The sequence below is a fragment of the Equus asinus genome, chromosome 23 (genome assembly GCF_041296235.1).
Source record: "Equus asinus isolate D_3611 breed Donkey chromosome 23, EquAss-T2T_v2, whole genome shotgun sequence".
NCBI classification, from domain to species: domain Eukaryota; kingdom Metazoa; phylum Chordata; class Mammalia; order Perissodactyla; family Equidae; genus Equus; species Equus asinus.
In genome coordinates, this window is record NC_091812.1 from 38,932,716 (window position 1) to 38,959,316 (window position 26,601).

The 26,601-nt window shown below is 40.6% G+C and overlaps 1 protein-coding gene across 7 annotated transcripts in view; it reads left to right on the forward strand.

Moving 5' to 3' along the window:
- Positions 1–26,601, forward strand: part of RCL1 (RNA terminal phosphate cyclase like 1) — a 69,731-nt gene that overhangs the window by 19,393 nt on the left and 23,737 nt on the right. For all 7 annotated transcript variants that reach the window (XR_001401237.3, XR_011497257.1, XR_011497258.1 and 4 more), the window contains exons 3-5: positions 366–541; positions 6,003–6,077; positions 7,007–7,131. Coding sequence is in view for 3 of the 7 variants with exons in the window: in XM_014860722.3 (XP_014716208.1) it covers positions 366–541; positions 6,003–6,077; positions 7,007–7,131 (376 nt within the window). In the remaining 4 variants the exon portion in view is untranslated. The remainder of the gene's footprint in view (positions 1–365; positions 542–6,002; positions 6,078–7,006; positions 7,132–26,601) is intronic.

The following is a 26,601-nucleotide window of genomic DNA, read 5'->3' on the forward strand; positions in this document are numbered from 1 at the left end:
TTCAGAACATCATTTGTAACGCCTCCCTGCCCCTCATCAGCAGAGTCTAAAAGTGTGCTCCTCGGAGGCTAAGGTGTCCGTTAGAATCTCTCCTCTGTGCCCTGCCACGACTTTGGCAATTTGGGTGGCTTGGGGAGGGGTTTGATTTATTACTGTTTATTAAATTACACTCGCAGTTTATTATTGTTACAAGGGCTTGACAGTAATGAGTCAGCTTTTGGATTGAACTGTGGGCTCTTAGGAATGGCATTTTGAACTCTCTTGGATGCCCTTGTCAGACTTCCCCTTTGCGACTCACTGCCTTCGTTGCCTGTGTGATACTTTTTTTTTTCTGCTGAATGTGGCTTTCTTTCCTCCCGTGTAAGGAACGACGTTATATTATCAGCCTGGCCTCCTGTATGGTGGATCTGTGGAACATGACTGTAGTGTCCTTCGCAGCATTGGCTATTACCTGGAGAGTCTTCTTTGCCTGGCTCCATTTATGAAGCACCCGTTAAGAATAGTTCTGCGAGGAGTGACCAATGACCAGACTGACCCTTCGGTGAGTAGTGGGGCCAAACCAAACCATGGTGTGATTTTTGTTTTGTCTCTTGGCACAAGTGAACTTTTGAGAAACAAGTGCCTGATAAAGCACAGGTTTATTGTTGAGCCTATTTGTTTTGTTGTTTTCCTTGAGATTTAGAGATTAATCACTCTAGGAGGCAGATGAACCAAGACTTGTAATCGTCAAATTCAGTGACAATTGTTAACATTCATCAAGGTGCCTTTCATTGTTGTGTCTAAGAACCTTCAGAACAGATGCTTGCAGTCTCGTCATCGTTGACATGAAATATGGCTCTGATGGCTGAAGTGTATGGGAGTGGAGCTTTCATGAGGTCATGTGATAGCTGAGGCTGGAAGGCAGCAGATCAAAAGTTTAGACAGAAAATAATCTCTCCTTGGCATTGCTGCAGCGTGATCTTGACTTGCTCAGGCTTCAACCGTAAACTTTAGCACTTTCTTCTTCCAAGAAGAATTTGCAGGTTTAGAAAAAAGGCATAAGGGCAACGAAGGTATATGTGAGCTTTGATAGTGTATGGGCACCAGCAAGCTTCTTATTAAACACGCTAATTTTCCTCCACGTATGGAGAGGATACTTTAATATACAGGTGGAATTTTCACTGTAGCCACCACAACTGTCTTAGTGCCAGTCTGGGATGGGTTTTGTGTGTGTGTGTGTGTGTGTGTGTGAGAGAGAGAGAGAGAGAGAGACAGAGAGAGATTAGGGAAGTCCTGTGTCCAGGCCTGCCTTAGATCTCTTCTTGGGCGGGAAGGATGCCCATCTTTGGATGCTCTCCTGTCTAGAGACGGTATCTTAGAGCTGAGGGCTGTGTAGCTTTCCTAACCAGGGAAGACCAGTTAGGTGGTGTGGTGAATCCTGAAGTGGAGACTGCTGGTATTCACCGAGACACTATGGTTAATGTGTTCTTAGGCATTAAAAGACTTATTCCCCAATTCTTGGGAATTCAGGTACATAAACTCTTTTCCTAGAATCCCAAGTACAGTGCAAGATCTGGAATTCTTAGCTGTAAAGGAATGTTGCATAAACTGTTTAGAATTTTAAACTAATTTCAAATGATTGCTTTCTTCCTGCATTTTCTGGAATATTCTAGGAAATGGGTCCTTCAGTTAAAAGTGTGACGAGGTCTGTATACTTAGATTGGAGTGGGGAGGAAGGTGCCTTGAATAATGGGAAAAGGCCCTGAAGTCTATAGGTGACTGGTGCTGTTGGTCCCAGTTTTGTACTGTTTTTCTCTAATTGCTAATAATCTTAAAAGCTCTTATCACTGGCAATATTTTAACAGGTTTTGTGTATTAATAGTGACAAAGATTAGTTGACAAGTTCCCCAGAAATAGTACTTAACTCTTTTATGCAGAGTTAAAAAAAAATCTGTTTTCGTATGCTGCAGGACTATCTGCTTTTGCGAACTGCATGACTAAAATGACCTTGGTTAGTCTCTGGCTGCAGTCCAGTATAAAATAAATACATCTAATCCGGGATAAAGAGTAACTTCTTCAGCCTGTGGCTCCTTCATTTCGAGCTTTCTCTTTAATGTCTGGTTTCTCCATCAGTTCATGTCTGCATTTACTCTCTGCACACAAGGATGAGTACAATGAGTTCTGCTCTTAGGGGACTCGGTCTCATGGGGTGGACAGCTGTGAACACAGCTAGGGAGACCACAAGGCTGAATACTTCTGGGATCTGATAGAGATATAAGCAAAGTGTGAGGGTTGGGGAAGGTTTTCTAGAGGAAGGGAAGCCACAGAGTCAGTCTGGGTTTTAGGAAGATAACTCTGGAGGCCGAATGAAGAATGAATTGGAGAGGTGTCAACTTGCTTGAACATTATGGAGATGGAAGTGGAAAGGAAAGGACAGATATGAAGTACAGTGTGGAGGGGAGACTTCGTAACTTGACAGCTAATTGGAGATGGGATAGGAGGAAGTGGTTATAAATAACTCCATGATTTCTGTCCTGGTTGACTTGAAGGATAGTGATCAGAAAGAGTTTGATACAGGAAAGAGGGAAGTTTTGGTAGGCCAATGGGTGTTATGTTTGATTTTGGTCCTGTTCTCTGGGATATTGGTGGGATATCCATATGGGGATATCTAGTTAGCAGTTGGAGCTTCAGAGATAGGTCATGAGGATCTCACCTACTGATACTTAAATCCCTAGGAGAATGAGATTGACCAGTGTGGAGGTTGAACCCTGGTGGCTTTGTAGTTGAATTAATCATACAGGTGTTTTCCTTTGGCTTGCACAGTCTGGTGGTGTGTGTATCTGAATTGGTTGTTCCTGTTTGAAACCTCAGCTTTTATGTTATAGGAGGTTGATGTGGCAGTGCTGGATGACTGTTCCTCCAGATAGCCATCAGTTTGAGCTGAGTATCAGCTGCCCTCTTTGGATAAGACGTGAGCTCTCCAGTTATCTTGGGGTCTTAGCTGACTTCATCATTAATTTAAATTCCCTTTCTGGCCTCTGTGGGTGTTAGTTTTTGTCCGTAGTCCCGGGGACTGAGAATATAAGAAGAGGAAATGAATGTTTAACGTGTGAGCTGGGCAAGAGGAGCTGGAGACAGTGGCTGTGGAGATAGAAGTGTTTGGAGAAGCCGAGCAGGAGTTGAGTCCTAAGAGTCGGGATGACCGAGAGAGCCAGTCTATGCAGGAGTTGCGTTAGGATTGGACAGGGAGATTCAGCGGTGAGAAGTTTTATTGACCTTTGAGAGAGCAGTGTCATTGGAGAGTAAGGACAGTCACAGGTTCAGGAATAAGTAGAAAAGAGAACCACGGAAAGTTAGAGGTTCTTCCAGAAGGCTAGATAGGATGACTCCTGCAGAGCTGAGGTTGGGAATTTTTTTTAAATGAGGGGAAATTTGAGCTTGCTTATAGGCCAAAGAGAAGCTGTGATGCAGAAGGAAAGAATTAAATAAAAGGGGTTGGGGGATTTAATAAGGGTAACAACTCCTGCATAAGTCCAGAGGGGGATGAAGATATGGAGCAGAAGTGACAGGATGAGCTTTACAAATGGGTAGGGACTATTTTTTCCTCAGAACTTCCTCAAAAGAAAAGTTGCAGGAGGTCTCCTTTGAATCTCAGTGATTTGGCACCGGAGCCCCTGGTAGATATTTATTGGTGCTATCGACTTGCTCAAATGGTGAGTGAGGATTTCATTCTTTTTCATTACCCTCCTGGAAGGGAAAAAGAAGTACAATGAAGTCTGTTGTGTGCTGGGCACTGCTCTAGGTGTACAGAGATACGTATATATGTATCCATTTTTATTTAATTCTTGTACCAACCCTGTGAGAACCCTGTTCTTGTCACTGTTTCAGACAAAGTAACTGAGAGCAAGTTTCTTTCCTTTTTCTGTTTGGCATGGCTCTGATTACATTTCTACCTGTTGATTGATTGACTGAACTGAAGGGTGATGCCTTTGCTCTCAGGTGCTACTTGAGTCAGACTTTTGCATTTTCTCTCTAACCACAGAATGACTGCTCAGTTTCCCTTAAGCAGAACTTGCAGACCACCCCCACTCTGCTAAAACTAGTGTGCAGAGCTGGAGGAGACTGTGGAGCGTGTCCATTCCAGCCCCTGGTTTCATTCAGCAGGAAACCAGGGCCCCGGGGATATAGGGAAGTGTCCAGGTCACATAGGTGGTAAGAGGCAGAGTGAGACTCAAGCCCACATCTGCTTTTCCAGCCCTTGTCCACCGCACCAAGTTGCCTGCCCTCCACGTCAGATGGAGATTGATTTAGGAGACAGGATCACACCTGGAGTTACACTTGGACTTCTGACTGACCCTCAGATTTTACTTCATCCTTTATGACTCCAAATATAGGTAGGATGAGCCAGAAAGGATACTCACTTTTCTCACTTTTCTTTTCCTCAGGAGAGCTGGTGGCTGCCTGGTTCCAGGGAGTCATGCAGGCAGAGTAACTTGCATCCTTGCATCCCCCACTTCTCCAGAAGGCTTGGCCTTCTCCCCAGATGCCCTTAATACTAGCCTAGACTGAATTCTTTTTGGTTCTGGCAATCCCAAATACATATTTTAAGTTTTGGGGTGTGTTTAGCTTTAATATTTAATTGAAATTAGCTATAATCTTATGAGTTTTATTAGTAACTGCTTCTGCCCCACCCAATCTATTCTGAACATTTTCCTAGGCTTCATAGGTCATTTCTACCTCTGGTTAATTTTCTGATATCAGAATATGTAGTTGGGGCCTATTCGCTGCTCCACAGCCTTATTGGAATATCATTCTATTGAATCTTCCCATGTTGGAGTTGGTAGCAATTTGGAGACAGGCTGAACCCCTTACCTCAGAGACAAGGAAATTCAGACATTTGGGATTTTCTTGTCTGAGGCCACACAGCTGACTAGAGGCAGAGCCTGAAGCAGGACCAGGGCCTTCCCTACACCCTCTGCTCATGCTGCTGGCCCTCTTGTTCCATTGGGAACAAGTAAGGGAGTCGTTTTCTTTCCCATGTTGCAGTTGAGGCGGCATTTGCTGAATTGTTAGAGAAACGTGATTTGAATGTCGTCCTTATACTCTATGAGGAATCTACAGATGAACAAGAAAGGACCCCAGGCCTCTTCCCAGTTCTGAATAGGGAAGAAATAACAGTAACACTTGGCACAGCCATGCCATGAACTGTGCAGGTTGGGATTTGTGCTGCTCCCACTCCCTCGTGGACTCACCACCTACCCTTCAACTGCCTGTGGGGTGGGCGTCAGCAGGGTTCTTAGGAAGCCATTGAGCAGTTCGTTTGGTTTGCTTTGGCTCGGACTGCTACTGGCTCTGAACGTTTAAACAACCATGTTAGAAAAAGATTAATGAAAAAGGGTATTTTCTTCCATAGTGTTTATACCTAAAAGAATGAGCTTAGGTCCCAGTTTGTTTTCTGTATGAGCCCAGCAGTTTGTTAATGCTTTTTGCATGATGCATGTGATGCTCACGATGATAACTTGTAAGGTAGATGTAAGTCTCCATGTCATAAATGAGGAAGGGGGCTCAGAGGAGCCAGTGGCTTGTAAAAGCTCGGCCTTACTCGGGAGCAGAGCCAGCCCATGCCTGCAGTTGTAAGCCAGCATCCTTTCTCTTTACTAGACTGTATCATCTACCTGGTTGCTAAGCCTCAACCAACTTCATAGACTCTTTCTTCTTTCCATCTTCTCTAGGCTTTTGTTTGGTGAGGAAGAGTGGCCCTGGGCTGACATCTGTTGCCAATCTTCCTCTTTTTGCTTGAGAAAGATTCTCCCTGAGCTAACGTATGTGGCAGTCTTCCTCTATTTTGTATAGAGGGATGCTGCCACGACATGGCTTGGTGAGCGGTACGTAGGTCCGTGCCCAGGATCCAAACTGTGAACCCTGGGCTGGCGAAGTGGAGCGTGTGACCTTAACCACTGCACCACTAGGCTGGCCACTGCTCAAGGTTTAATTAAACCTTTTTTTCTGAAATAATTCTGCAGGTTGATGTTCTTAAGGCAACAGCCCTTCCTCTACTGAAACAGTTTGGGATTGATGGTGAATCGTTTGAGCTAAAGGTAAGAATGTATGAATTGTTGGCTGTATATATCTGCATAAAACGTTTTCTTATCAGCTCATTGGAAGAGCTGTATGACTCTGTCTGTGTGTATTACATTTGAAGTCATCATTTTTGAGAAGACACACAGGACTCGTGAACCAAACGTTATAGACTTCAAGTGAAAGGGACACTTGAGTAATGATGATAGTAGCCAGCAGTTACATTGCACTTACTTTGTGGTAGGCACTGTCATAAGCATTCCATGTATATTAACTCCTTAATTCCTTATAACAGCTGCATCCGTGTCACTCAGCTAATAAGTAGTGGAGCCAGGATTCTGGCCATATTGCCTCCCTAATCTAGATCAACCTGGATGCCCCTGAGAATTATCAGTATTTTCAAAAACTAGTAGAAGTAATGTAACATCTGTTTGTTTGCCGTTGAAAGGAATTGCATCAATCAAGTGTGATAACACTGGATGTCTTAAGCTGTTTAGAATCTCTGCTTTTTAAACTGGTGTTTTTAAACATGGGAAATGACTTCATTTTTATTTAATAGTATAGAGTTTTGATAGATCAGTTAATTGCATAGAAGGAGAAATAAGTTCCTGATGGTTAAGAAATGGGATTAGCTCACGAACTAGGTCAATCTCTCTTTTTAAGGATGAAGAAATAGGTCCTGGTGGTAGAGTGACCTGCCTGGCTTTGATGGGACATGCTGGCTCTCTGTCTGCTGTTCTTTCTGAGACATGATGGGGTGTATTTGCTTAGCATGTGCCCTCTTGGAACTAACATAAGGTGCTGTTAATCTTGAAGAGATGGACAAGTTGAATGTGAAAGGGCTGTCTGCTTTCTAAGGAAGAGCCCCTTGGTGAAACCTCACTGGGTTGGGTGTCAGTCATCCACTCTTTGCTACAACCTTGCCTCTTCTTTCTCACCACATGTGCAGATTGTGCGACGGGGAATGCCTCCTGGAGGAGGAGGTGAAGTGTTTTTCTCATGCCCTGTGAGGAAAGTCCTGAAGCCCATTCAGCTCACAGATCCAGGAAAAATCAAACGTATCAGAGGAATGGCGTATCCTTTGCATTTGGTTCAGATTTCTTATTTTTTTCCTCTCCTCACTAAGATAAGAATGACTCATAATAACTTCACTTCTTCCCAAGGTTATTTATGTTTTAGAGAACAATCTTGGAAGAGTCTTAACAGTGATATTGTAATTGTTGGCTGAGATAAGATACTTTATTGTCTGCTTCACCATGACTAGATTGATTGGTTGATTCATTTTCGTCTTTTCGTTAATGCTTAAGCAAATGGCTCCCATGTATGTGATACTCTCTTGAGGTCTTTGGTTTGGGTGCCACCAATGCACTGCCGCCCTTCCCTCAGAAGAGCTCATCGTCTGGTGGAGGAAACAAATATGCAAACACATAGTTCTGATGTAAGGTGTAAAATGATATGGACATATGTGCAGTGGGCTGGGAGAGCTAAGAGTAGAGAGTGGCTAATTTTATCTGAAGAATGTAGGAGGACTGAGATAATAATAGTATCTACTATTTATTAAGTGCTTATTCTGCATGCACTTTGATAATCACTTTATATACTTATTTTTTAAAATCTAATTTATTGCAGTATGATTGACATCCAAAAAGTTGTACATATTGAATTTATACAACTTGATGAGTTTGGAGATAAGTATACACCTTTAAAACACAATCAATGCCATAAATATGTCTCTCACCTCCAGAAGTTTCCTCTTCCACTCTTTTTTTGTTGTTGTTCTTTGGGATAACGCTTAACATGAGATCTACCCTCTTAGCAAGTTTTTCTTTTTGGTGAAGAAGATTGGCCCTGAGCTAATATCTGTTGCCAGTCTTCCTGTTTTTGCTTGAGGAAGGTTGTTGCTGAGCTAACATCTGTCGCAGTCTTCCTCTATTTTGCATGTGGGGCACTGCCACAGCATGGCTTGATGAGCTGTGTGTAGGTCTATGCCTGGGATCTGAACCTGCAAACCCCAGGCTGCTGAAGCAGAGCACACAAACTTAACCACTATGCCACTGGGCCGCCCCCACCCCCACTTAGCAAATTTTTGAGTACACAATACAGTATTATTGTACTATAGGCATTATGCACAGTAGATCTCTAGGACTTATTCATCTTGTCTAACTGAAACTTTGTACTCTTTGACCAAAACGTCCCCGTTTCTGCCTCCCGCTAGCCCCTGGCAACTAGCATTCTACTCTCCACATCTGTGAGTTTGACTCCTTTAGATTCCTCGTGTAAGTGGGATCATGTAGTATTTGTTCTTCTGTGTCCGCCTTATTTCACTTAGTACAGTGCCCTCCTGGTTCACACCTGTTGTCACAAATGACAGGGTTCCCTTCTTTTTAAATGTTTAGTAATACTCCATTGTGTGTAAGTATCATGTTTTCTTTATCTATTCATCTGTTGATGGACATTTATGTTGCTTCTATATCTTGGCTGTTGTGAATAATGCTGCAATGAACATGAGAGTGCATGTATCTCTTAGAGATCCTGTTTTCAATTCCTTTGGATATATACCTAAAAATGGGATTGCTAGATCATGGCAGTTTTATTTTTAATTTCTTGAGGAACCTCCATACTGTTTTTCGTAGTGGCTGTACCAATCTGTATTCCTACCAACAGAGTATAAGGGATCCCTTTTCTCCACACCCTTGCCAACACTTATTTTTTGTTTGTTTTTTTTTAATAGTTATTCTAACAGGTTGAGGTGATATCTCATTGTGGTTTTTACTTATATTTCCCTGATGATTAATGATGTTGAGCACTTTTCCGTGTACCTGTGGCCATTTGTTTGTCATCTTTGGAGAAATGTCTATTTAGGTCCTTTGCCAATTTTTAAATCAGGTTTGTCTTGCTATTGAGTTATATGAGTTCCTTATAATTTTTTATTTTAACTCTTTATCAGATATATGATTTGCAGATTTTTTTAAATCTGATACATGATTGCAAATGTCTCTAATTCTGTAGTTTGCCTTTTCAATTTGTTGATTGTTTCCTTTGCTGTGCTTTTTAGTTTGATGTAATTTCATTTGTCTATTTTTCCTTCTGTTGCCTGTGTTTTTGGTGTCATATCTAAGAAATCATTGCCCAGGCTAAGAAGCTTTTCCCTTATTTTCTTTTTTTTTTATTGAGTTATTGATAGGTTACAATCTTGTGAAATTTCAATTGTACATTAATGTTTGTCAGTCATGTTGTAGGTGCACCACTTCACCCTTTGTGCCCACCCCCCACTCCACCTTTCCCCTGGTATCCACTAAACTGTTCTTGGTCCATAGTTTTAAATTCCTCATATGAGTGGAGTCATACACAGATTATCTTTCTCTGGCTGGCTTATTTCACTTAACATAATTCTCTCAAGGTCCATCCATGTTATTGCAAATGGAATGATTTTGTTCTGTTTTGTAGCTGAGTAGTATTCCATTGTATATATGTACCACATCTTTATCCATTCATCTGTTGATGGGCGCTTAGGTTGCTTCCACGTCTTGGCTATTGTAAACAGTGCTGCAATAAACATTGGGGTGCACAGGACTTTTGGGATTGCTGACTTCAGGCTCTTTGGATAAATACCCAGTAGTGGGATGGCTGGATCGTATGGTAGTTCTATTTTTAGTTTTTTGAGGAATCTCCATACTGTTTTCCATAGTGGCTGCACCAGTTTGCATTCCCACCAGCAGTGTATGAGGGTTCCTTTTTCTCCCCAACCTCTCCAACATTTGTTGCTATTAGTTTTAGATATTTTTGTCATTCTAACAGGTGTAAAGTGATATCTTAGTGTAGTTTTGATTTGCATTTCCCTGGTGATCAGCGATGATGAGCATCTTTTCATGTGCCTATTGGCCATCAGTATATCTTCTTTGGAGAAATGTCTGTTCATGTCTCCAGCCCATTTTTTGATTGGGTTGTTTGATGTTTTGTGATTGAGTTGCGAGAGTTCTTTATATATTAAGGATATTAAGCCTTTGTCAGATATATGACTTGCCAATATTTTTTTCCCAGTTAGTGGGTTGTTTTTTTGTTTCAATCCTGTTTTCATTTGCCTTGAAAAAGCTCTTTAATCTGATGAAGTCCCATTTGCTTATTCTTTCTATTGTTTCCCTTCTCTGAGAAGGCATGGTGTCCGAAAAGATCCTTTTAATACTGATGTCAAAGAGTGTACTGCCTAGGTTTTCTTCCAGAAGCCTTATGGTTTCAGGTCTCACCTTTAGGACTTTAATCCATTTTGAGTTTATTTTGGTGAATGGTGAAAAAGAATGGTCAATTTTCATTCTTTTACATGTGGCTTTCCAGTTTTCCCAGCACCATTTGTTGAAAAGACTTTCTTTTCTCCATTGTATGCCCTCAGCTCCTTTGTCAAAGATAAGCTGTCCGTAGATGTGTGGTTTTATTTCTGGGCTTTCAATTCTGTTCCATTGATCTGTGCACCTGTTTTTGTACCAGTACCATGCTGTTTTGATTACTGTAGCTTTGTAGTATGTTTTGAAGTCAGGGATTGTGATGCCTCCCGTTTGTTCTTTTTTCTCAGGATTGCTTTAGCAATTCGGGGTCTTTTGTTGCCCCATATGAATTTTAGGATTCTTTGTTCTAATTCTGTAAAGAATGTCATTGGGATTCTGATTGGGATGGCGTTGAATCTGTAGATTGCTTTAGGTAGAATGGACATTTTAACTATGTTTATTCTTCCAATCCATGTACATGGAATGTCTTTCCATCTCCTTATGTCGTCATCCAATTCTCTCAGAAAGGCCTTGTAATTTTCATTATATAGGTCCTTCTCTTCCTTAGTTAAATTTACCCCAAGGTATTTTATTCTTTTTGTTGCGATTGTGAATGGTATTGTATTCTTGAGTTCTTTTTCTGTTGGTTCATTACTGGAGTATAGAAATGCTACTGATTTATGCAAATTGATTTTATACCCTGCAACTTTGCTGTAGTTGTTGATTACTTCTAACAGTATTCCAATGGAGTCTTTGGGGTTTTCTATATATAAGATCATGTCGTCTGCAAACAGCGAGAGTTTCACTTCTTCCCTCCCTATTTGGATTCCTTTTATTCCTTTTTCTTGCCTGATTGCTCTGGCCAGGACCTCCAGTACTATGTTAAATAAGAGTGGTGATAGAGGGCATCCTTGTCTTGTTCCTGTTTTCAGGGGGATGGGGTTCAGTTTTTGCCCATTGAGTATGATGTTGGCTATGGGTTTGTCGTATATGGCCTTTATTATGTTGAGGTAGTTTCCTTCTATGCCCATTTTGTTCAGAGTTTTTATCATAAATGGCTGTTGGATCTTGTCAAATGCCTTCTCTGCATCTATTGAGATGATCATGTGGTTTTTATTCCTCAGTTTGTTGATGTGGTGTATCACGTTGATTGATTTGTGGATGTTGAACCATCCCTGTGTCCCTGGTATGAATCCCACCTGATCCTGATGTATGATTCTTTTGATGAATTGCTGAATTCTGGTTGCCAAAATTTTGTTTAGAATTTTTGCATCTATGTTCATCAGTGATATTGGCCTGTAGTTCTCTTTTTTCGTGGTGTCCTTGTCAGGTTTTGGTATCAGCGTGATGTTGGCCTCATAGAATGTGTTAGGAAGTGTTCCATCTTCCCTAACTTTTTGGAATAGCTTGAAAAGGATAGGTATTAAATCCTCTCTGAAAGTTTGGTAGAATTCCCCAGGAAAGCCATCTGGTCCTGGGGTTTTATTCTTTGGGATGTTTTTGATTGCTGTTTCAATCTCTTTCCTTGTGATTGGTCTGTTCAAATTGTCTGCTTCTTCTTGAGTGAGCTTTGGGAGATTGTAGGAGTCCAAGAATTTATCCATTTCCTCTAGGTTATCCATTCTGTTGGCATATAGTTTTTTGTAGTATTCTCTTATAATCTGTTGTATTTCTGCAGAGTCTGTTGTTATTTCTCCTCGCTCATTTCTGATTTTGTTTATTTGAGCTTTCTCCCTTTTTTTCTTTGTAAGTCTGGCTAGTGGTTTGTCAATTTTATTTATCTTCTCAAAAAACCAGCTCTTTGTCTCATTGATCCTTTCTACTGCCTTTTTCATTTCAATAGTATTTATTTCTGCTCTGATTTTTATTATTTCTCTCCTTCTGCTGACTTTGGGCTTCATTTGTTCTTTTTTCTCTAGTTCAGTTAGGTGTGCTTTAAGGTTGCTTATTTGGGATTTTTCTTGTTTGTTAAGATGTGCCTGTATTGCGATGAATTTTCCTCTTAATACAGCTTTTGCTGTATCCCATATGATTTGGTATGGCATGGTATCATTTTCATTTGTTTCCAGGTATTTTTTTATTTCTTCTTTAATTTCTTCAATGATCCATTGCTTGTTCAGTAGTGTGTTGTTTAGTCTCCACATCTTTGTGCCTTTCTCAGCTTTTTTCTGGTAATTAATTTCTAGCCTTATAGCACTATGATCTGAGAAGATGCTTGTTATTATTTCAATTTTTTTAAATTTGTAGAGGCTTGCCTTGTTTCCAAACATGTGGTCTATCCTAGAGAATGTTCCATGTGCACTTGAGAAGAATGTGTATTCAGCTCTTTCAGGGTGGAGTGATCTATATATGTCTATTAAGTCCAATTGTTTTAGTTTTTCATTCAGCTCCACTATTTCCTTGTTGATTTTCTGTGTGGATGATCTGTCCATTGATATGAGTGGGGTGTTGAGGTCCCCTACTATTATTGTGTTGTTTTTAACATCTTCCTTTAGGTCTGTTAATAGTTGCTTTATGAATCTTGGTGCTCCTGTGTTGGGTGCATAGATATTTATAAGCGTTATTTCTTCTTGATGAAGTGTCCCTTTGATCATTATATATTGTCCCTCTGTGTCTCTCTTTACCTGCCTTATTTTGAAATCCACTTGGTCTGATCGGAGAATTGCAACACCTGCCTTTTTTTCCTTGCTATTTGCTTGAAGTCTTGTCCTCCACCCCTTCACCCTGAGTCTATGTTTGTCCTTGGGGCTGAGGTGTGTTTCTTGGAGGCAACAAACTGTTGGATCTTGTTCTTTAATCCATTTTGCCACTCTGTGTCTTTTTATTGGAGAGTTCAGTCCGTTCACATTGAGAGTGATTATTGATGCATGTGGACTTAATGCTGTCAATCTGTCACTCATTATCTTGTTTTCCTGTGTTTCTTTTCCTGTGTGCTTTAGACTACCCATTTAATACTGCAATTTCTTATGCTGGGTTTCTTAGATTTTTCCTTATCTATGATTTGTGACTCTGTTCTGTACTTTATTTTAGTGTCTACCTTGAAGTTTGTATTTAGAATCTTGTGTATAATATAGTCTATTCTCTGGTGGTCTCTTACTTACTCGACCACTAGTGATTTAGACCCTTTGCTCTTCCCCTCCTAAATAATTATTTTCATTTTTTATTCCAACTCGTCTTATTAATTTGTAGTTAGAGTGCTAAGATCGTCCTTGTTTTGGTAGTTTCCTTATTTTTACCCTAATGCTATAGTTGAATATTTGCTATCCTGTTCTGGTTCTATCCATCGGTCTCCCTAGTCTGTGGATTGTGTCCCCTTTCTCCCTTTTTTCTTTTTTCAAGTATGAGAGCCTTCTTGAGGATTTCTTGTAATGGAGGGCTTTAAGTTACAAATTCCCTTAACTTTTGTTTGTCTGGAAAAGATTTAATTTCTCCCTCATATCTGAAGGAAATTCTTGCTGGATAGAGTATTCTTGGCTGAAGGTTTTTATCCTTTAAAGCTTTGAATATATCACTCCATTCTCTCCTAGCTTGTAGGGTTTCCGTAGAGAAATCCGCTGACAGTCTGATAGCGGCTCCTTTGTAGGTTATTCTCTTTTTTTTTCTTACTTCCCTGAGTATTCTTTCCTTATCATTCCTATGTGCCAACTTTACTATTATGTGCCTTGCGGTGGGTCTTTTTACATTGACAAATCTAGGAGATCTAAACCCCTCCTCTACACACATTTCTCCATTGATCCCTAGATTTGGGAAGTTCTCTTCAATAATTTCGTTAAGCACACTTTCTGCTCCATTTTCCTTTTCCATATTCTCGGGAATTCCTATGATCCTTATGTTCTTACTCCTCATTGAATCCATTATCTCTTGGAGATTTTCCTCATTTTTTTTAATTCTTAGTTCTCTTTCTTCCTCTGTCTGGTGCCATTCAGCCTGTCTGTCCTCGATTATGCTGATTTGCTCCTCTAGGTTGTCTACATGGGCATTCAGGGAATCCGTATTCTGTTTTATCTGGTCCATTGTGTTTTTCATCTCAAGTAATTCTGTTTGATTCTTCTTTATGATTTCAATCTCTTTTGTGAAGTAACTCCAGAACTCGGCTTGTTTCTCTATCTTTCTCTCTACCTCATTGAGTTTTTTGATTATAGCTGCTCTGAATTCATTATCACTTAGTTTACCTAATTCCAAGTCCTCAGGACTTAATTCTGTGTTTTTATTGTTTTCCTTCTGGTCTGGGGCTTTTATAAATTGCTGGATGGTAGAGGAGCGGTTTTTTCTCATGGTGGTAGAATTCAGTTGCAGTTACAGCCTGTCGCCACTAGATGGGGTGGAGAGCCGCGTGTTAGCTCTCCGCCTTGGGGCAAGATGGCTGCGCCCACTGGCTTTGCTGGGGGGGAGGAGCTGTTACTCACACGCGCTGGTCTTGGTTCAGATCAGTTCTGTTCTCTGGTCTCCCAAGGCCCTTGATTTATAGGGTCCCCGCAGACAGAAGCTTTCCCCCCCGTCAGCGGGTCTCCACTGAATCAGCGGCAGGAGTCCTGGATGATCCCCCGGTGGCGCAGCCCCTCCCCCGCTTCTTCCCGACCTGCGCCACAGCGATCGCAGACTCTAGGGGAGGGAGCGTTGTTCTCTCCTACCTTCCAGCGCCTCCGAGGGTGTAAGCAAGGTTTATGATCTCCGCCTTCTTGGTATTGTAGGTCTCTAACGTGCTGGCATTATGTTTATTCTCTGAAATTCAGTTCTTCCAATCTTTTGGTGTATTTTGGAGGGGAGAGAATCCCGGGTCAGCTCACCCCGCCATTTTGCTCCGCCCCCCTCCCTTATGTTTTCTTCTAGGAGTTTTGTGGTTTCAAATTTTTGTCTTTAATCCATTTTGAGTTGATTTTTTAGTGTGTTTTTTTTTTTTTTTGAGGAAGATTAGCCCTGAGCTAACATCTGCCACCAATCCTCTTCTCTCTCTTTTTTTTTTTTGCGGAGGAAGACTGGCCCTGAGCTAACATCCTTGCCCATCTTCCTCTACTTTATATGTGGGACGCCTGCCACAGCATGGCTTCATAAGCAGTGCATAAGTCCACACCCAGGATTGGAACTGGCGAACTCTGGGCCACCAAAGCAGAACGTGTGAACTCAACCACTGCACCACTGGGCCAGCCCCCAAGTTGATTTTTGTATATAGTGTAAGATAAAAATATAATTTCATTCTTTTGTGTGTAGCTATCCAGTTTTCCTAGTTGTATCCAATTTTACCATTTATTGAAGAGACTATCCTTTCTCCTTTGTGTATTCTTGGCACACTTGTCAAAGATCAGTTGACCAGATATACATAGAGTCTGTTCCATTGGTCTATATGTCTTGTCTTTTGAAGAAGACTAGCCCTGAGCTAACATCTGCTGCCAATCATCCTCTTTTTGTGGAGGAAGACTGGCCCTGAGCTACATCCGTGCCCATCTTTCTCTACTTTATGTGTGGGACGCCTGCCACAGCATGGCTTGACTCAAGTGGTGCATAGGTCTGCAATACATGAACTTTTTTTTTTGCTTTTATTGATATCTAGTTTCATTCCATTGTGGTTGGAAAAGATACTTGAGGTGATTTCAGTCTTAAACTTGTTAAGATTTATTTTGTGACCTAGCATGTGATCCTGGAGAATGTTCTGTATGCATTTGAGAAGAATATGTATTCTGCTGCTATTGGGTAGAATTCTGTATATGTCAGTTAGGTCCATTTGGTCTGTAGTGTTGTTCAAGTCTGCTGTTTACTTATGATTTTTTCTGGGTGTTCTGTTTATTATTGAAAGTGGGGTGTTGAAGTGTCCTACTATTATTGTGTTGCCATCTCTTTCTCCCTTCAGATCTATCAGTGTTTTCTCTACAGATTTAGGTGCTCTGATATTGAGTGCATATATGTTTATAATTGTTATATCTTCCTGTTGAATTGAGTCTTTTATCACTATATAATGATGTCTTTGTCTCTTTAAAGTCTTTTTTGTCTCTTTAAAGTGATTTTAAAGCCATTTTTGATTTAAAGTCTGTTTTGTCTGATATAACTATAGTCACTCCTGCTCTCTTTTGGTTACCATTTACACGGAATATCTTTCTCCATCCTTTCATTTTCAGCCTATATATGTCCTCAAATCTAAAGTGAGTCTCTTGCAGACAGCAAATAGTTGAATATTATTGTTTTATCCATGCATCCACTCTATGTCTTTTGGAGGAGTTTAACCCATTTATATTTTATAGGCTTTATTTTTAAGCCTCAAAGTGACTGAGTTACGTTACACCCTATTTTGCAGATGGAGAAACTGAGGCTTCAGAAACTTGAGGAATTTGCTCCAAGTTACACTGCTTATAAAATAACATAGCTGGGATTTGAACCCCATGTGTCCTACTCTGCGGCCCATACTTTTTTATAATTATTATTTTATTGAGGTCATAATAGTTTATTGTGACATTTCAGTTGTACATTATTATTTGTCAGTCAGCATATATATGTATCTCTTTACCCCGTATGCCCACCCGCCAAACCCCTTCCCCTCTGGTAACCACTAACCTTCTCTTTGCCCATGTGTTTGTTTATCTTCTACACATGAATGAAATCATTGGTGTTTGTCTTTCTGTGTCTGGCTTATTTCACTTAGCATCATACCCTCAAGCTCCATCCATGTTGTTGCAAATGGAACAATTTTGTCTTTTTTTAATGGCTGAGCAGAATTCAATTGTATATATATATGCCACATCTTGTTTATCCAATCATCAGTCAGTGGGCACCTGGGTTGCTTCCACTTCTTGGCTATAGTGAATAATGCTGCAATGAACATGGGAGTACATAAGTCTTGTTGAATTGTTGTTTCAAGTTCTTTGGGTAAATACCCAGTAGCAGGATAGCTGGGTCATATGGTATTTCTATTTTAATTTTTTTGAGAAATCTCCATACTGTTTTCCATAGTGGCTGCATCAGTTTGCATTCCCACTAGCAGTGTAGGTGGGTTCCCTTTTCTCCTTATCCTCTCCAACAGTTGTTATTTTTGTCTTGGAGGTTACAGCTATTTTAACGGTGTAAGGTGATATCTTAGTGTAGTTTTGATTTTCATTTCCCTAATGGTTAGTGTTGAATATCTTTTCATGTGTCTATTGGCCATGTGTATATCTTCCTTGGGAAAATGTCTGTTCATATCCTCTGCATACTTTTTGATTGTTTTTTCCCCAAAGATTAGTGCCTGAGCTAACATCTATTGTCAATCTTCTTTCGTCTTTTCTTCTTCTTCTTCTCCTCAAAGCCCCCCAGTACATAGTTATAGGTCCCTCTGGTTCTGCTATGTGGGATGCCGCCTCAGCATGGCTTGATTAGTGGTGCCATGTCTGTGCCCAGGATCTGAACTGGCGAAACCCTGGGCCCCCAAAGCAGAGTGCACGAACATAACCACTCAGCTACAGGGCAGCCCCAGTTTGGTTTTTTGTTGTTCAGTTGTGTGAGTTCTCTATAAATTTTGAACATTAACCCCTTGTCAGATATACGATTTAAAATATTTTCACCCAGTTGGTGGATCGTCTTTTCATTTTGTTCCCAGTTTCCTTTGCCTTGCAGAAATTCTTTAGTCTGATGAAGTCCCACTTGTTTATTTTTTCTTTTGTTTTCCTTGTCTGAGTAGACATGGTATTCGAAAAGATTCTCTTAAGACCAATATCAAAGAGTGTACTGCCTGTATTTTCTTCTAGGAGTTTTATGGTTTCAGATCTTACCCTTCAAGTCTTTGATCCATTTGGAGTTAATTTTTTTTTCCTCAAGATTTTACTTTTCCTATTTCTCCTGAAAGCCCCTGGTACATAGTTGTGTATTTTTAGTTATGGGTCCTTCTAGTTGTGCTATGTGGGATGCTGCCTCAGCATGGCTTGATGAGCAGTGCTAGGTCCATGCCCAGGATCCGAACCAGTGAAACCCTGGGCTGCTGAAGCAGAGCAAATGAACTTAACCACTTGGCCACGGGGCCAGCCCCTGGAGTTAATTTTTGTGTATGGTGAAAGGTAGTGGTCTACTTTCATTCTTTTGTGTGTGGCTATCCAGTTTTCGCCACACCATTTATTGAAGAGACTTTCCTTTCTCCATTGTATGTTCTTAGCTCCTTTGTTGAAGATTAGCTGTCTGTAGATGTGTGGTTTTATTTCTGGGCTTTCAATTCTGTTCCATTGATCTGTGTGCCTGTTTTTGTACCAGTATCATGCTGTTTTGATTACTATGGCTTTGTAGTATATTTTGAAGTCAGAGATTGTGAAGCCTCCAGCTTTGTTCTTTTTTCTTTGCTTCAGTTGCTTTTTAGATTGCTTTAGCTATTCAGGGTCTTTTGTTGCCCCATGTGAATTTTAGGATTCTTTGTTCTGTTTCCATTGAATCTTTAGATTGCTTCAGGTAGTATGGACATTTTAACTATATTTATTCTTCCAATCCATGTGCTTGGAATATCTTTCCATTTCTGTATGTCATCTTCAATTTATTTCAGTGTCTTATAGTTTTTTGTGTATAGGTCTTTCACCTCCTTGGTTAAATTTATTCCTAGATATTTTATTCTTTTTGTTGGGATTGTAAATGGGACTGTATTCTGTTTTTCTTTTTTCTTTTTAAGATTGGCACCTGAGCTAAGATCTGTTGCCAGTCTTTTTTTTTTTTTTCTTTCTTCTTCTTCTCCCCAAAGCCCCCCAGTACATAGTTGTCTATTCTAGTTGTATATTATACTTGTAGGTCTTTCTGATTCTGCTGTGTGGGATGTCACCTCAGCATGGCCTGACAAGCGGTGCCATGTCTCTGCCCAGCATACGAACCAGTGAAACCCTGGGCTGCTGAAGCAGAGTGTGCGAACTGAGCCACTCGGCCACGGGGCAGGCCCTGGGATTGTGTTCTTGAGTTCTCTTTCTGTTAGTTTGTTATTAGAGTATATAAATGCAACTGATTTTTGTAAGTTGATTTTGTACCCTGCAACTTTACTGTAGTTATTGATTATTTCTAATAGTTTTCTGATGGATTCTTTAGAGTTTTCTATATATAAAATCATATTGTCTGCAAACAGTGAGAGTTTCACTTCTTCATTGCCTATTTGGACTCCTTTTATTCCTTTTCCTTGCCTAATTGCTCTGGCCAAAACCTCCAGTACTATGTTGAATAAGAGTGGTGAGAGTGGGCACCCTTGTCTTGTTCCTGTTCTCAGGGGGATGGCTTTCGTTTTTTTCACCATTGAGTATGATGTTGGCTTTATTATGTTGAGGCACTTCCCTTTAATACCAATTTTATTCAGAGTTTTTATCATAAATAAAAGTTTTATCATAAATAAAAGTTTCATTTCATAGTTTCATTGATAAATGTATGTTGGATCCTGTCAAATGCTTTCTCTGCATCTATTGAGATGATCATGTGATTTTCATTCCTCATTTTGCTAATGTGGTATATCACATTGATTGATTTGCGGATGTTGAACTATACCTGAATCCCTGGTATAAATCTCACTTGATCATGGTATATGATCTTTTTAATGTATTGCTGTATTCAGTTTGCCAGTCTTTTGTTGAGGACTTTTGCATCTATGTTCATCAGTGACATTGACCTGTAATTTTCCTTCTTTGTGTTGTCCTTGTTTGGCTTTGGGATCAACGTGATATTGGCCTCGTAGAATAAGTTAGGGAGTGTTCTGTCTTCCTCAGTTTTTTGGAATAGTTTGAGAAGGATAGGTATTAAGTCTCCTTTCAATGTTTGGTAGAATTCTCCAGAGAAGCCATCTGGTCCTGGACTTTTATTTTTGGGGATGTTTTTGATGACTGTTTCAATCTCTTTACTTGTGAATGGTCTATTCAGATTCTCTATTTCTTCTTGGTTCAGTTTTGGGAGGTTCTGTGCCTCTAAGAATTTATCCATGTCTTCTAGATTGTCCAATTTGTTGGCATATAGTTTTTCATAGTATTCTCTTATAATCCCTTGTATTTCTTTGGTTTACATTGTAATTTCTCCTGTTTCCTTTCTAATTTTATTTATTTGAGTCTTCTCTCTTATTTTCTTAGTGAATCTGGCTAAGGGTTTGTCAATTTTGTTTATCTTGTCAAAGAACTAGCTCTTAGTTTCATTGATCCTTTCTACTGTTTTTTGGTTTCAATTTCATTTATTTCTGCTCAAATTTTTATTATTTCCTTCCTTCTGCTGACTTTGGGCTTTGTTTCCTCTTCTTTTTCTAGTTCTGTAGGTGTAGTTTCTGATTACTTATTTGCAGTTTTTCTTGTTTGTTGAGGTGGGCCTGTATTACTATAAACTTCCCTCTTAGGACTGCTTTTGCTGCGTCACATATGAGTTCGTATGATGTATTTTCATTTTTGTTTGTCTCCATATATTTTTTTGATTTCTCCTTTAATTTCTTCATTGATCCATGGGTTGTTGAGTAGCATGTTCTTTAGGCTCCACATATGTGTTACTTTCCCAGCTTTTTTCTTGCAGTTGATTTCTAGTTTCATAGCATTATGGTCAGAAAAGATGCTTGATATGATTTCAATTTCTTACATTTATTGAGACTTGACTTATTTCCCTATATGCAGTCTGTCTTTGAGAATGTTCCATGTGCACTTGAGAAGAATGTGTATTCTTCTGTTTTTGGATAGGGTATTCTATATATATATCTATTAAGTCTATCTGGTCTAATTTTTCTTTTAGTCCGCTATTTCCTTGTTGACTTTCTGTCTAGATGATCTATCCATTCATGTAAGTAGAGTGTTGCTGTTATTGTGTTGCTGTTAATTTCTCCTTTTAGGTGTGTTAATAGTTGCTTTATGTACTTTGGTGCTCCTGTATTAGGTACACATATATTCATAAGTGTTATGTCCTCTTGGTGGAATGGCCCATTTATCATTACATACTGCTCCTCTTTGTCTCTCATTGTGTTTTTTATCTTGAAGTCTACTTTGTGTGTTATAAGTATGGCAACACCTACTTTCTTTTGTTTGCCATTTGCTTGGAGAATCATCTTCCATCCCTTCACTCTGAGCCTATGTTTCTGTTTAGAGGCGAGATGTTTTTCCTGGAGGCAGCATATTGTTGGATCTTGTTTTTCAATCCATCCAGCCACTCTGTGTCTTTTGATTGGAGAATTCAATCCATTTACATTCAGATTGATTATTGATATATGTGGGCTTAACACTGTGATTTTATCACTTGTTTTCCAGTTGTTCTGTATTTACCTTGTTTCTCGTTGCATATGTTTCTGACAACCCGTTCAGTTTGGTGATTCTTTATGATGGTTTTCCCATTTTTCTCTTTATTTATTGTTTGTGTGTCTGTTCAGAATTTTTGTTCAGTTATTACTATGAGGTTTGTAGAAAATATCTCGTAGATGAGATAGTCCATTTTTTGATACCTTCTTATCTCCTTAGTCCAACCAGGTTGCATCCTTTTCCTCTTGCTGGCGTAAGTTATTATTGTCACAACTTACTCAGTTTTGTGTTGTGAGTTTGTGATTAAAATGAAGTGATTATGGTTATTTTTGATGCTTTCGTTCCCTCTATCTTTAATGTTATAATTGTTTGCTAATCTGTTTCATTAAAGAGCTGCAATTTTCTGATTTTGTCTGTCTGTGTATCTCCTTGCTCAAGGCTTTGTAATCCCTTTCTTTTTTTTTTTTTTTTTTAAGATTTTATTTTTTTTCCTTTTTCTCCCCAAAGCCCCCCGGTACATAGTTGTATATTCTTCGTTGTGGGTCCTTCTAGTTGTGGCATGTGGGACGCTGCCTCAGCATGGTCTGATGAGCAGTGCCATGTCCGCGCCCAGGATTTGAACCAATGAAACACTGGGCTGCCTGCAGCAGAGTGCGCAAACTTAACCACTCGGCCACGGGGCCAGCCCCATGTAATCCCTTTCTTTTTATTTTCGGGTTTGAGGGCCTTCTTGAGCTTTTCTTGTAGGTGGCATCTTGTGGCGATAAACTCCCTGAGGTTTTGCTTATCTGGGAAAGTTTTTATTTCTCTATCTTGTCTGAAAGTTTCTTGGCTGAACATTTTTGTCTTTCAGTACTTTGAATATATCATTCCAATCTCTCCTTGCCTGTAAGCTTTCTCCTGAGAAATCCACTGAAAGCCTGATAGGGGTCTCCCATTGTAGATTATTTTCTTGTGCCTTCCTGCCCTTAATATTTTATCTTTGTCATCGACTTTTGCCAGTCTTACTAATATGTGCCTTGGAGAAGGCCTTTTTATGTTGATGAAATTAGGAGTTGTATTGGCTTCATTTACATGTAATTCCAGCTCCTTCCCCAGGTTTTGGACATTCTCAGCTGTTATTTCTTTGAACAAGCTCTCTGCTCATTCCTCCCTCCACTCTCTCTCTGGAATATCTATAATCCTTATATTGCATTTCCTAATTGAGTCATATTTCTTGGAGAATTTCTCCATTTCTTTTTAGTCTTTTCTCTCTTCCTCCACCTGAAGAGTTTCTATATTTCTGTCCTCTGAAATACTTATTCTTTACTCCATAATATCAGCTTTATTTTTTAAGGAGTCCACATTTTTTTTTAATCTAATTCATTGTGTTCTTCATCTCCAACATTTCTGGTTGGTTTTTTTTTTCTCTTATAGTTTCAATCTCTTTTGTGAAGAATTCCCTCTGTTCATTAATTTTATTCCTGATATATTAACTCTCTGGTCTTCTTGTAACTCATTAAGTTTCTTTATGGTAACTATTTTGAATTTTTTGTCATTTAGATTGTAAATTTCTGTGACTTCAGGATTCGTGTCTGGACTCTTGTCATTTTTTTCTGGTCTGGAGTGTTAATATATTTCTTCATGCTATTTGATGGGGTGGAGTTTTGCTGTCACGTGGTGGTAGTATTTGGTTGCAGATTCCACCTGCCACCCTGGAGGGGGCAGGAGCTGTGTTTTCTGAGCCCTCTGTCCTGGTGGTTGTGCCTGTCTAGTGGAAGCTGTGCCGATAGGGCTCTTTGAGTCTGGCTGCCACTACTTTACACATGTAGGCGCAGGTGCTCTGGTGGGGATCCGCTACCCTGGCCGACTGGCTGAGCTGATGCTCTGGGGAGGGGGGGGTGCCTTCTTTCTTGCCCGTTCTGCTGCTGTGCACTCACTGGCTGCCCGCCTGGGTTGCTTGGCTTGGTGAGGGCCCCCTTCCTTGCTTAGCCACCTCGGTGTGGAGAGTTTCTGTGGCCTGGGAGGCAACTCTGAGGGTGAAAGTGTTCCCACAAAGGGCAGCCCTTGCTTTTAACCTCTGCTTTCTCCTATGGAAAGGACATAGACTGAACCTTGAAGGATGGAGGCTTTTGAAGTCCAGCAAAGAAGAAGTGCTTCAAGAGAAAAGTGGGTCTGTGTAGAGTTAGCAGTGCACACTGGTTCTGGGGAACCGCAAGCCATGTGGTTGGCCCAAATGCAGTTTGGTCAGTGGTATTTGGCAGAAGAAGATGGGACATGAAAGAGGGGCAGGAGCTAGTAAAGATTGAAGGTTATGCTGAGGAGTTGTTCTTCATTCCAAAGTTAGCAGTTTTCTTCTGGAGAGTGAATTTGCGTATTAAGAGGACAACTCTGGTAGTACTGAAAGAACTTTCGGCTGCTTTTGGCTCATTGTGGAAATTTTGGAAGGTATAAGTTAAAAAAAAATCTTGTCACCACTTAGAGGCAAAGATAACAAGGAATTATTGTGCCCTCAAGAGAGACAGAGAGGGTAATGGCTGGAGGACAGGTGAGAGCTGCTAGTTTATAGAGGTCCTCTAGAGGCACGATGGATAGGATGCAGTGATCACCTGGGTCTGTGATAGAGGAATAGGGAATCTGAGGATGATTTTGATGTTTCTCACTTATGCACCTGGGTAGAGAGATTTTGTTCTGATGGTAGCTATAAATGGGGTGGGATGTGGTGGCGTGGGAGGTGGTGAAGTTCAGTTTTATTCATGTTGGATTTAAGGGTTCTTCAAGATCGTTACGGGAGATAAGTCTAGGAAGGAAGTTAGAAATGTAGATCTGTAAATTAGGGGCAATGTGAGAGCTAGAGATGAATGATTTGGAGTCAGCCACTATGTAGATTGCAAAGAGAGGAGGGTGGAACCCTGAGAGGCCACTAAAACTTGAAAGCAAAATAAAGTAAGTAATCCCAGGAAGGGAGACTAGGGAAAGTCCGAGTCGAGAGGAGAACAAAGATGACACAGTTTCTTGGCAGCCCAGGTCAATACCTTAAAGAGCTGAGAGGAATCAGCATTAGGATGTGGGACAAGGTGAGGAACTCACAGCAGACTGCCACTGAAGCCCCTGGGAGGAGCTCTTTCTGGAGAGTGATGGAGACAGGCCAGATAACCAGTTCTGGGTTGTGGAGTGACTGGGAGGTTGATGGTGAAGTGTGAAAGACACTCTTTAAAGAATCTTGACAGGAAAGAGAAGTGGAAAGAAAAATAAGGTGTTAACTTGATAAAGAGAGAATTGAGAAGATATCCTCCCTTTTTAAAAAAAGGTTGATAGTGATTTGAGTATTTTTGTAGGTTTGGTAAAGGTGATTTAAGTATGAGAGAGAGAAACTGATGAAGCAAAGTAACAAGGGGATTAAAGCACAGGTGGGGAGTCAGACAGCTGTGGGTTCTGACTCTGACTTTGCCATTCACTGATAGTAGGATTTGGGCCCCACTCGTTGGTTGACTCATTTATCATTGGGCACATCATACCTGCTACACCTGTAATGAAGGTTAAATGAAGTAATAGATGTGTAATGTGAGGCACTGGAGTGGTATATAAGTAAGCATTTGGTCAGTTGGAGCTGCTATTATTTTTATTACTACTTGGGAGGGGATGAGTTAAAGATGGACGCATATGGTAAGGACGGCTGTAGATTAAGCCTTCTGGAGGTGATTGGAGAGGGTTGGGAGGAGTTTTCAATTTTCGCTGAGTTAGTGTGGGATCTAGGATAAGGGGATTGGCAGGGGTATGATAAAGAAGTGTGACAAGGATGTTAAAGATGAGCTGTCACAGGGAGGCATAGTAACTAAAGATAAGAAAAAGGCTGTGGGACAACGATGAGGGCTCTGTTGAAGCTGGAATTTTATCATAGTACCAGCTGTGACTTTATGGCTGCATGCAACTGCAGTTGGCAGCCTAGAGGGAGTGGTAGAGAAGGCAAAAGGGTCAGTTTCATTCAGGGATGGCTGCAATTGACAGGGTCAGTGAGTAGTGCAGGAGGATGGGTTAGAAGTGGATATTGGTGAGGGTGTCATTGAAGTGATGGCCAGCACGCTCCTTACTAAGTAATGTAGCAGGAGCTCGCTAGCTTGGAGAAAGTATGTGGTCAAGGGATTGGAAACCTGAGATTTAAAGATCGAGTCTAGTGGAAGTAGATATGTGTGCTGTGTAGAAGAACAAGAAATTGTGTTTCCGGAATTCTGTCTTGGGGGTTCAGATATTAAAAGTGGTGCCAACAAGATCTGTGTAAGGGCAGTTGTTGGAGGCCAAGGTCCTAGATGGGGTTGGGTGATGGCTTTCCTCGTAGGTATTTGACAAAGCAGGTTAGACCAGGAAGTCTCTTCTGAGGGGTGAGGTAAGTGCTTAAAGTCAAGTTTTGTACTTCTCAGGAGGTTTTGGGGCACTTACTTGGAGGAAGAGAATTGTGGAGTGGACTAACTTTTCAGAGGCCTTGATCAGCTTGAACAGTAAGTGGTGAGGAACATGGAATGATGTGGGCCCCAAAGCTGTGGGGCACAGGGAAAGATCAAACTTGAGGTGTCACCTGAAGTTCTTTGTAGTGATCATCATGAACAGAGGAATTTATAACAAAGGTTCCCTGGATTATGGTCTGTTCTCTGCATGACTGTCCTGGGGCACACCTCATGGCTGAGCCCTATGTATGTGAGGAGAGAATGGGCAGGTGGAGGAGAAATGGTTCCTGTCTTTGGAGCTCCCCAGGTTGATGGATGGTTAAATTGACTTCCTAAGGTGATGGTCAACTCTAACATTCTCCAATTCTGAGGAGGTAGAAACAGGTCATAGAGAACTGGAAATGCAATGTGAGTAGATGGGTTTTCTTTTTCTTTTTTAACCAAATACGCCTTTTCTGCTTGACCCATGTCAGTTACATATAGCCTGACCTCATCCTTACTAACAGGTGCCTTGTATTTCACCATATAAAGAACCCCAAATTAAACCCTGTTGATGGCCATTGGATTGTCGTCTGTCTTTCACCATTGCCAAAAATGCTATGGTTGATGGCCTGGTACATGAAATCTTGCACGTTCTCAGGACTGTTTCAGTTTGTCTTTTCTCAGTTGAGCTTTGTTTCCTTAATGCTGTAT